Source organism: Empidonax traillii, unplaced genomic scaffold (assembly GCF_003031625.1).
Source record: "Empidonax traillii isolate 1590-97213 ecotype Southwest subspecies unplaced genomic scaffold, ASM303162v1 scaffold442:size488032, whole genome shotgun sequence".
Taxonomy (NCBI): Eukaryota; Metazoa; Chordata; class Aves; order Passeriformes; family Tyrannidae; genus Empidonax; species Empidonax traillii.
In genome coordinates this window covers 332,894-344,490 of record NW_020955635.1, presented here as the reverse complement: position 1 = coordinate 344,490, position 11,597 = coordinate 332,894, and the positions used below count along the sequence as shown (strand labels likewise).

The 11,597-nt window shown below is 38.0% G+C and overlaps 1 protein-coding gene across 7 annotated transcripts in view; it reads left to right on the top strand.

Moving 5' to 3' along the window:
- The window catches only part of SENP7 (SUMO specific peptidase 7), a 42,735-nt gene that overhangs the window by 27,069 nt on the left and 4,069 nt on the right, over window positions 1-11,597 (top strand). For all 7 annotated transcript variants that reach the window (XM_027894758.1, XM_027894763.1, XM_027894759.1 and 4 more), the window contains 10 exons: window positions 1,327-1,500; window positions 3,031-3,293; window positions 4,321-4,454; window positions 5,614-5,730; window positions 7,246-7,365; window positions 8,312-8,404; window positions 8,872-9,059; window positions 9,479-9,531; window positions 9,856-9,893; window positions 10,122-10,190. In XM_027894758.1, the coding sequence (XP_027750559.1) occupies window positions 1,327-1,500; window positions 3,031-3,293; window positions 4,321-4,454; window positions 5,614-5,730; window positions 7,246-7,365; window positions 8,312-8,404; window positions 8,872-9,059; window positions 9,479-9,531; window positions 9,856-9,893; window positions 10,122-10,190 (1,249 nt within the window). The remainder of the gene's footprint in view (window positions 1-1,326; window positions 1,501-3,030; window positions 3,294-4,320; window positions 4,455-5,613; window positions 5,731-7,245; window positions 7,366-8,311; window positions 8,405-8,871; window positions 9,060-9,478; window positions 9,532-9,855; window positions 9,894-10,121; window positions 10,191-11,597) is intronic.

The window sequence follows — 11,597 nt, the reverse complement described above, 5'->3', positions numbered from 1 at the left end:
GATGATTTAGATGAGGGGATTGAGTCCATCATCAGCAAATTTGCAGATGACACCAAGTTGGGAGGGAGTGTCGACCTGCCGGAAGGCAGGAGGGCTCTGCAGAGGGATCTGGATAGACTGGAGAGATGGGCTGACTCCAATGGGATGAAGTTCAACAAGGCCAAGTGCCGGGTCCTGCACTTTGGCCACAACAACCCCCTGCAGCGCTACAGGCTGGGCACAGAGTGGCTGGAGAGCAGCCAGGCAGAAAGGGACCTGGGGGTGCTGATCGACAGGAGGCTGAACATGAGCCAGCAGTGTGCCCAGGTGGCCAGGAAGGCCAGTGGCATCCTGGCCTGGATCAGGAACAGTGTGGCCAGCAGGAGCAGGGAAGTGATCCTTCCCCTGTACTCTGCATTGGTGAGGCCACACCTTGAGTATTGTGTTCAGCTCTGGGCCCCTCAGTTCAGGAAGGACATTGAGGTGCTGGAGCGGGTCCAGAGAAGAGCAACGAGGCTGGTGAAGGGACTGGAACACAAGTCCTATGAGGAGAGGCTGAGGGAGCTGGGGCTGTTTAGCCTGGACAAGAGGAGGCTCAGGGGTGACCTCACCACCCTCTACAACTCCCTGAGAGGAGGTTGTAGCCAGATGGAGGTTGGTCTCTTTTCCCAGGCAGCTATCAGTAAGACAAGAGGACAGGGTCTCAAGCTCTGCCAGGGGAGGTTTAGATTGGATATTAGGAAGAAATTCTTTACAGAGGGGATAGTCAGGCATTGGAAGGGACTGCCCAGGGAGGTGGTGGATTCTCCGTCCCTGGAGGTATTTAAGAAGAGACTGGATGTGGTACTTAGTGCCATGGTCTAGTAACTGTGGTGGTAGTGGATCAAGGTTTGGACTTGAGATCTCAGAGGTCCTTTCCAACCCATCTGATTCTATGGTTCTTTGTGTATTAGGAGAAGGTTTGTCAGCAGTTCTGAATGGGATTGACTAAAAGCCAATAGGAATTCATGATTTTCAATATATATTTTTTATATATATATATTTGTAGGTGTTTAACTGTGGTGGTTTTTAGAAAAAAAAAAAAAACAACAATTTTTTTTTTTCAGGAAGAATTCCAAATTTAGATGTTTAGCTTTTGGTGTTACAATTTGGTAACTTTGTGTAACATAGTTTGATGTAACTGATTTCAGTGTTGAGTTCTCAGTATTTTATGTAATACTTGGAATAAAATCTCTAAGTACTGTGTTAATGCACTCTGGTCATACTGAGATCTCAGCATGTAATTACTGTAACATGTATGACTATGGCTGTTAAAGATATGGTTCTTTTAAATTCTGTTCTCTACAGTGGCTCTTAATAAGAACTTTAAGCTGACAGTGGATACTCTGGATCTGAGAAGGTTTGGCCTGTGGAGAAGTGATGGTGGCTGTTCTTCAACAACTATCATTTTTCTTTGGTTGTCTACGGATTATGTAGAAAACATGGAAACCCAATTTGGAAAGTTAGTTATCAGCAAGCCGTGTGAGTAATCTCTTTCCTTAAAAGCAAGGGAAAGGTCTAATTTATGGGACGTCAATCAAGTGGCTATTTCACAGTTGTATTTTTTGAATGTGGAAGAAAGCTTATTGCATTTTAAAGATAATTTGGTCAGTTTTGCTTTTCTAAAATGCCTTGCTATGCTTATATTTGGAAGAAAAAAATCTAACATGATACGATTCAAAACCAACTGCTATTTAATAGAAAAACCCCAACATACAGTCTAATTGTAGTCTGTGTGAGAAAACCCTTTTAACTAGACTTGTGTATAAAGCATCTCTCCCTTTACAATATATGGGATGTTTTACTTGTCCTTACTGCTGAGTATTGTATAAGCTAGACAAAAAGCTTGGCAAGTGAAGATTGATCTGTCACAAGACTGCATTGGGCCATAGCATTATTGTTGAAGAAAATTTCCACTAAAGGCCAAGTAGGCTCTTTAGGGTATTATGGACTGACTCTACTTGTTTTTCTAGCATGAAACTCTGTAAAACTGAATTTTACTCATATGTTCAGAGTGGCACAATTACACCAGGTTTTTATGTAAGCAAAATCATTGCAAAATAGCATCTACAAAAATGATGATGTCAGAGTTGTCTGTGTGAAATTTAATAGTATGTATTCCCCATATAGTCACCACCTGTATGAAGAAGAATTCTAAGTAATGCTAGCTTAACGTAAGGAGTGCAAGTAGTTTGAAGCAAAATACCGAGTGAAATTTTAGCAGAGGGCTACCTTTACTTGATGTAAGTTTATTGAAGTTACTGGTAGCTTCTGTAAGACAGTTTCCAGTGAAATGAGTGGAATCTGAGGCTGTGAGGCATCTTTTAGTTTTAGGTTTATTTACCTTGCTTACATTCTTGTTGAAGAAACCTTCTGCTCTGCCTTCTTAGTGTGTTAACATTAGAGGAAAATATGATGTGGTGTATCTGACAGCCTGAAAGGGGTCAGATGAGTTCCTCACCCAGGAGTGTTAGAAAGGACTTTATAAGAAGACAAGTGAGGCCGTGCTGATCAATGCACATGGCATGACCAGCCCTCTCTTTTTCCACACGCCTTCCTCCCCTTTGCCTGCCTTTAGTTCTTCCCTAAAACAACCCATGTTAAGTCCTTTGTAACCCCAAAATGCTCTTCCCTTGCATCCCGTTATGTGTGCTGTACAGTTCAGTATCAATCCCTTATCAGTTCAGAAAGTGCTCTAGCATCGACTCAGTGGGTGTTAGATCTGGACCCTCGGGCTGAGACTTTTTTGGGACAGCCCTGGGAAAGGCCCAGGTTGTGTTTGTCTTCCTCGCAGTCCTTAATTTGGGTTCCTACCTGCCATTTTGCCCCTGTGCTCCTCTGGGCTTATCAGTTGGGCCTTTGGTGGGCTGATGGCCCTTGTGATGCACCTGGTAGGGTATTATTTGGGCTCCCCTGCCTGCCATTGACTCCTTGTGCTCCTTTATGGGTGTGCAGGCAAGTTCTTATCACATAATCTAATAGCTAATACTATCCATTCTCTCCTTTTTCCAGCCAAACCTGGTGAATTTGTATTTCTTGAATTGTCCCAACCACTCACAGAGTGGGAAGAAGACAGACTGACTGAACTGATTACAAATGTGAGCAAGAAGAACAGAGCACCAGATCTCGCTGAGATTTTGTCCTTGAAGCAAGCATTTCCCTTGTTTAAGGATCTTACTCCTGAAGAAAGCTCTTTCATAAGTTGCCATAAGGATCTACTGAAGCAATATATGCCAAAAAAGAATACCTCAGATGCTCATGAATCTGCAGTTCAGGTTAGTGTGTAGGTGTTGCTTTATTTATCACCCCCTGTTGGCATTCATACATTCTAGTAAATTTTCCATCATCCTTCTTTCTTAATCCATGGCTCAAAAAAAATCAGTCGTGATTGCTGCAAAATTTGCAGTCAACTAGGTTGTGTCCACAGAGGGTTAGTGTGTAGACCTCATCAGTGAGTAGCAAGTGCCTATGCTTTAGATTGACTCCTGGTTGTGTATATTTAGAGCAGGGATATCCTGCCCTTGTGGTGTCTCTGGGGGAGCAAGTTGGGAGTTAATCAAGTAATGAATGGTGGAGACATTTTTAGGTTGAGCTGGAAAAGCAGCAGAGGAGGAGCTGTGTATATTGCTCTCCAGACACCTCTAGATGTACTTGTGGGGTCTCCACAGCTTGAAATGCTGAATGATTCCTCAGGCTGCTGGGGATTTGTGTCTGTGCAAGTTAATGTGTTGTCATGGTTTAATCCCTCTGAGGAGTAAATGTCTAAATCCAATCCCACATCATTGTCACTTCAGAAATTACATATGTTTGTTCCCACTAGTAAAAAGCACAGAGGCGACAGATAAATATGGTCCATGAAACTGGGGACTTAAATAGTGAGCCAACCAGCTCAAATCTGTATCATTTTTCAGGCAAATTGTTCAAGGGCTGGGTTATCAAACCTTCCAAGCACACACAGCTCCAAGTAAGACGGTCTGATACTTGTCTCCATCCTTTCAGGCCATGTTTCTTCTCCAAAACCAATTCTCTATCACTTGCCTAATACTTGGGGCAGTTTTGGAGAGATTATGAGCTAAGACCTGTCATCATTTTAAAAGACTCATTGCTTTTTATTGCCTGAACAGTGGCACGTTTGCCTAAATCCTGAAGGGTGCCTTTTGCTGTCTAGCAACAATCCTCTTCAGTGATACAGATTATTCCTGTGGGCTTTAGCTTGAATTTTGGGTGTTCTGTTTTACATATATACCAAGCTGTATAATGCTTTTTACTAATATTATTGTTTGTGTTTTTTTTTTCTGGTAGGAATCAAAACTAAAAGTGGTCAGGCCCAGTTATGCACTTGCAAATAAGCAGAATTGTGGTTGCTATTCTATCTCTTTGTCCTCTGCACTGAATGAAGAATGGAAAGAAGTAAGAGAAACAGGAACAGTTAAGAAGTAAGTAATATTTCATATAAATGAGAAAATAAAAGAAATTGAATAAATAAGTTGTGGAATAAAAACCCTCACTTAACTACCATTCTGTAGTTGACTTTGAAGTTGTGTGAAAGTTGCTCTAGATAGCTAAAATATCCCCAAGTCTAAGTGTAGTTATTAATTTTCCATCCTGATAGTTAACAGACAGAATGGATGTGTTAAAGGATGACAGAAAATCTCACAGAAATTAAAGAATACCCGAACTGTGACTACAAGGTCACATCATGGTTGCATCAATGGGGAGGGTAGGGACCTCGTGTGTTCTGTAAGTGTCCATCTAAGTCCATCTTAGCAGAACTGTTGCTGATTTAAGCTGAGCCTTTTTTAAAATCTAAACTGTTTTCTTTCACTGCGTCACAGTCTTTTTATAACTGATGTGTCATACAGTTTACTTGTTAGTACAGGAGCTTGGCTGGAAAAAGACACTAGTGTATCAAGATGCTGGGAGAGCACTCACGTGCTCAGTTCTGTCTGCACTTGCCTCTTGGTCCTCATACTTGTAGTACAGCAAATATTACTGGAGTAAATTGCTCTTAAGAACTCTTACCTTTTGCTGTCACTGTTTCTACTGGCAGTATCACAGTTGGTTTTGCTTTTTCAACAGCAAAAACGCTCAGTTTATGGTTCCAGTTAACTAATAAGGTTTTTAGTCTGGAGCCTTTTACATGCATTTTAAATACTAGTGGTAGAAGTAACTCAGGCAGTTTTAAACCACTTACAAATACATATGCTACAAGCCCAAATTCGCTGCCTGGAAATGTTGGAGTCCTTGTTGGACTGTTTATTCAGACCATTTGTTCCCTGGTATTTCTTCACGTTTTATATAGCCATTTCTCAACTACTTTTATCAAGAATGGAAAAACAAGATGCAGGTAAAAAATAGTCTCCTTTCCAAAGTTTTTCTCAAAGTTTCAGTGTGCATTGGAGTGAGTATTTCTTTTGAAACACTTGGCTACTGGAGGAAGAAATGGTAAAGGACTTTTGAGTTAGCCAACAGTTTTGAGAACTACTACTTTAATAGGTTTTTCTAGAAAATCTTCTACATGTGAAACAGCCATACTAAGAAGAGTGTCATGTAAAACAGTTTGTCACCGTTATGACATTGATTTATGTTTTCTAGTTTAATTGTTTACCCACCCCCACCTGCAAAAGGAGGACTGGGAGTCACAAGAGAAGACTTAGAGTGCTTAGAGTATGGAGAGTTTCTCAATGATGTCATCATTGATTTCTATCTTAAGTAAGTAATCACAGTCCTGCTTGTACCCTCCTTCCTGGGGCCTGATCTGGACTGGAGTGTTACTGTAAATGTTGGTCACTAAACACCATACAACAATTTCAGAAGTAAAGTGTGTGATGAGTTTGTATGTTGGACTTGTCTAAAAGCTTTTTTATATTCTCGCAGTTTTATTTGTTTTAATTTAATTCTTTATATCCCTTTAAAGGGCTGTGATATAATCCAGACAGAATAACTGGAGGAAAAAAGCCTCTTGGTGACCTTACACACCAGAAAGTACTGAGCAGTGTTAAGTAGGCAGTTGAATAAAGTAGATGGTCTGCACGAGTGTTTTATTTACTAAGTTTGCATGAAGTGGAGCATCCTCTGCTATTCTTTTCAATTTCAGGCATTCTCCTGATGCAAATCTCCTGCAGAAAGGAGCACAGCTAATACTTCTTGAGGAAGTTGTGCTTGGCCAAGCTACTCCATGCCACCCTGCTAAAGTTGCTTGTGAAAGCAGTTTTTCAAAAACTGGCACTGTAGCCACCATTCCCCAAAGTTGAGGTTTCTTTTCACTCTGCTGACTTAGACCTTAGAAGAATTATGGTTCATTGAAGGTTGTCAGCAAGAACTCCATTTTTACTTGGCATCCAGATGACTGAAGGAGCAGGAGCAATAGGAAGCCTTGTCTAGAGGAGTGGGAAAGAAGATGTGTTACAGTGTGTTTCAATGGGATTTTGCAGCAGACCTCCTTATATTTTGCTCTAAACTAGAAAAAAATAATGCAGCATGGTCCTCTCAATAGCTGTAGCTTCGTCTCAACATGAAAAGAAAGATTTAAATAAAAGAATTTAATGCAATCATTGCAGAAACTTCTCTGCTTTTAAAATTTGTTAGACTTCCCACATTCTCAGCTTTCATTGCATTGCAGGCTTTGTCATGTATGACTGTTTTCTAAGTCATCAGGTGAAGCTGGAGGCATCCTGTGTAGGATAACTGCAAGTATGAGAGCTTTGACCTTCTAGGATGACAGAATAAACACTCAAGCTGATGTTTATAGTGAAGTTATCAACAGTGAAATAATAAGTACTTATAGAATATTTGACTTCCACAATGCTTAACCTGCAAAAGTTAAACAGACAATTTATTGTACTGACCTTTGCATGTTGTACATGCAGGAGTATAGCACTCCATAAGTTTATATTTGGTTAGGTTTTAAACCTGTCTTAGTTGCAAGGGCTAAATACCTAACCTTAAAAATAAATTCAGAAACTTGAATATTGGAGCACAAATCTTGGACAAAAAATTAATACATTCTTAGTAGTTGCTTGACTGTTGTACACTCTGATGTCCATGCATGTGAATACTTAAAATAGAGCAGAGACAAGTTTGGCATGATTAGTGGCTGTGAAGACAACTGGTAGTAATTATAACCTGAGTACGATAAGTCATTAAAATGACTGTCATTTTTTTGTCTGTAATATTAGTTTCTAGAAAAGGAATTTAATAACTTCCTTTTTTTTTTCTCTTTGGTAGATACCTGTTGTTGGAGAAGGCACCAAAACGTCTTGCTGACCGTACACACATTTTTAGCAGTTTCTTCTATAAGTGCCTGACCAGGACAGAAAAAACCTCTGAGGGGGATGTCAAAGTTTCGTAAGTTCATTTTAGATACCATTATAACCAGAAAGAGGCTATCTATTTATGCCACTTAGGCTATCTGTTCTCCAGATCACCTACTGATGAGTACATGAAATAGTAATTGGTGTTCTCCAAAGGATTAGTGGTTGAATATTGTAACTCACAATTTAAGCATATTGGTGTTTTTCCTTAAAATCTACACATGATTGATACTGAATATGAACAAAAATGTTATCACCTTTCTCTAACTTGATTTAATCTTTACTTCGGACAGTTATTTATGTATTTGATATTTTTATCAGAAACTCGGAGCAAAGTTCTATGAAATGTTGGTTTCTATTTCAGCTTGTGCAAACTAAGAAAGCTGAAAATCTAAATTTAGTTTTCTTCTCAGAATTTTCTTATTCTCCTAGTGTCATCTCCTCATGCTTTATGTCTGTAGAACTGGAAATGAAATGTGCTCTAGCATTTAAATCTCAGGACTGGAGGGAATCTCTTTCTCTTCTGTGTTTGCTGCAGGTGTGCTAAATGACCCTGTGCAAGGCATTTAGTTTTTCCCCTTCAAAAGATAAGGCTGTTTAGACAGGCCTTCAAAAGTGGCATTGGAAAGTTTAATTCATGGATGTTTTTAATTACTATAGATATGTTTTTACACTGACTGGTGTTTAGGTGAGATTTTCGCATTTAGTGTAGTAAATAATAATTAGTTGATAAATAACTGCAAGAAATCCATTCAAATCTACGAGTAATTTTTTTCCAGAAGAGTTTGAGATCGTTCAGAAATGGCTTGTTTGTCACTTGGGCTCAATAGTGTGCTGATTTATTTTTAATCTGTGGGGAAATTTCAAGAGTAGGTGAAAAACACATTGAGGGACTGGGGAGGTGTAGGAGTCCTAACTCCTGTGCTTGCCTTATCTGAATAAAACAAAAACAAATAGCAATTGTCATTTGATTTCTTCAGAGTGGCACAGAGAAGACACAGAAGAGTAAGAACATGGACTCGTCGTATAAATATCTTCAGTAAAGATTATATCTTTGTGCCTGTGAATGAGGAGTAAGTCTGTGTGTTTTCAACACTTTTTCTGATGTCAAAGATTTAAATATTTGAATGTTTTGGTGGTAAAAACTTATAGCTGTAAGGTTGGATCATTGGACATGACACTTAAAATTTTGAGCAAGTAACAGGTGTGAAATGGGTAATTTTGAAGTCTGTTTTAAAGATAAAATGCTTATGGATGCTCAAAAATTGATAAATTGCTGTGACACATTTTTGTTTGTTTATTTGTTTGTTTTTCCCAAGGAGATCAATACTGATTTTTACTGTTATGCCACAATGCAAAATAAAAAAAATGAATGAGAGGACTGGTATGAGATGTCATAAAGGAACATGGCAGTGATGGTTATATATCACAGAACACTTGCTCATGAGCTCTCAGAATTATAAAAGCTTTTGATAGCCTTTTGAGGACCAAATGTTTCACAGTTTTGACGTTTTTCCCCCGTCTCCTCCCTGCTGGGCAGGTCTCATTGGTACATTGCAGTTATCTGTTTCCCTTGGTTAGAAGAAGCTGTGTATGAGGATTGTCCCCATCAGAATTCCTTATCTCACCAGTCTCCACTTCGTTCAGAGAGTGAGAACACTAGACCTGGTTCAGTGTTCTTCAAGGGTGAAGAAGAAATGGATTCCAACAGAATTTTATTCTCAAAAGGTAGGTAATCCAGAAGAAAATGATGTCAAACCATATACAGTTCTAACAGTGTCTTAATCCTTGAAGGAGGGAAATCAAGTAAGAGATACTTTTTAGGATATCGAGGCTGATGTAGTTTGTTTTCATATTACCATCCATAGCAAGGACTGCAGGTTATCTGCAACTCTGAAAAATACTGGAAGGGACATGTAAAATCAATGATGATTGGAAAGTTATTTCATTTCAGTAAGAATTTTATCAGGAGGGAAGACCCTCAGTAACTCTATTTGAACATTCAGATACGAATGTTCGAAGTTAGTTTATAAGTCAGTTCTTCACTGTCATATTTTTAATGCTAATAACCAGGAACTTGAAAATAAAAATATTTTGGTTAGAAAATATTTTCTTAAAAGACTTACTAATTTGTTCTTTTGTACTAGGTGGCAATGAAATTGCTGCTGCTGCTTCAGTTCTAGATTCAGCTATTTCTAAAGTAAGTACCTTTTTGTACTGACAGAGAAAATGTATTACTCTGGTTCTGAAGGCTGTGAGACTTGACCAAGTGATTTTGCATCATCGTTTTTGCAGTAGCTATCAATATTTTCATAGCCTGCAGTATGTGCAAGGCATTTTTAATTAGCCTTAAGTCCTCCTTTGCCTACCTATGTTGCTCTGCTAAACTTTCACGTGTTTTTAAAAATTATTTATCTGTCTTCCTGAAATGAGAACTTCTCTCACTACCTTTATGTCTATGAAGATGGTAGTTTATAATTACTGTTAGTTTTTTTAAAAATTATTTTCTTTTCTTTTCTCTCAGATCTCCCTAAGTAATTCCAAAAGGCAGATTTGTAAAAGGTATGTTTCAGTTTTCCTTCTAATTTTGTAACATTAATTTACATTAAGAAATTCTGCAGTAATTTAGTTATTTTTCATAAAGCCACAGCTGTAGGTACTTGTCCATTTTTACCACACTGGTTCAGATATTGATGCTCTTGGTAAGCTCTATTCAAATAAAATATTTGCTTCAGTAATGTGATAATGAAAGACTACAGTGATTTGTTTGTTTGTTTTTGTTATATACAGGCCTTGTATACTCATCTTAGATTCTTTGAAAGCTGGTTCTGTGCAGAAAACAGTTCAGGTTTTGAGAGAGTAAGTAACTACAGTTTCTTCCTTTTAATAAGAGATGCTGCTGGTCATATTTCTAGATTCAAAATACTTTTCTCTAAAAACGTGTATATTTCTAATGCTAAAGGAAAATCCAGGAAGAGTCACAACAAAGAAAGCTATGACTGCAATACAGAGGCTTCCATGAAAAGCTTGTCTTTGTCCTAGAGTGAAAATATAATGCAAAAACTGTAAAATGGACGGGTTTTAAAATTGGAAAAAAAAATAGAAGTAGAGGGGGTTTTGTTGTTGAGGGGTGGAAGAGGTTATCTCATCCAGTTGAGTAATTGAGAGTGTTTTTAAGGGTAGAAAAACATTTTTTAAAACTAATACTTTGAAACTTAAATGATTGGTTTTCCAAAGGGCTGCTGTTCATTTTTTTTGATGGTGGTTAATTACAGAATTACAGTGTTAAATCCACTCCTATATATGTGCAAAAACGTAGAAAGTAGATTGAAGCTATCTAAAAGCTTGATGTGAGGTAGAATGGAATGGTATTATTTGTTTTGAAAAGTGAGAATAAAAATATATTCAATCTTTTATATGATAAGTACGTAAGTATTGGAAGAATGTCCTAAAAGTTTCAGTACTTTTACATGCTCCTTGTTACTTCTACATCTATCAACAACTTTTTAAAAAGTTGTTAGATATTTGGATTGAAACAGAATTGTTCATTTTCTTCTCTGTCGTATTCATTTCACTGAAAGGAACAAAAATCTGTAAGCCAAATAGTCTGCCTTTTTCTAAAAGAAAATTCTTCAAAATAGTATGAGAGAGTTAGATGACAATCAGAAATTTTTGTGAAATCATCTTTTCCCTAAATACAGAGAACTCCCTATCATGTATGTCTTGGGAGGAAGAATGAAATAGCAAATCTTTATTTATTTATGGATAAAATCTCAGTGGGATCTAGATTTTCGTGCTCAATGCTTTGCACAGTTCCTGAGGTTGAAATTCCAGAGAGTGTGGTTACCTGGAGTTTAGACAGATGTCACAAAAAGTTAGAAAACAAGTGGAGATTTATGGAGTTGTGAGATAAGGGAAGTTTGGAAATCACACCTCTTATTCCTTTGATTTTCAGTTACACCCAGGAAGCCAAAATTTGTGCAGGGGTTCCATGATCCCTTCTTTCCTTGAGTTGATTTTTGTTCTGTTTTGGGCAGTGATCAGGCTCAAACAAATTAATTATAAAGTCTACAGCCATAGGTTCTTGCGATTTCTAGGGAGTGTGCTTCATCTTTTTTTTCATGTTTGCCTTTTTCACAGTCACCATTTTCCCCAAAAGCTGTTTTAAGTGTTGGATATGAATTTTTATTCACAGAATTGCAAGGACTTGGGGCTTTTAGAAATCAAACACCAGTTCTGACATAATGCATAGATTCATTATTCTCT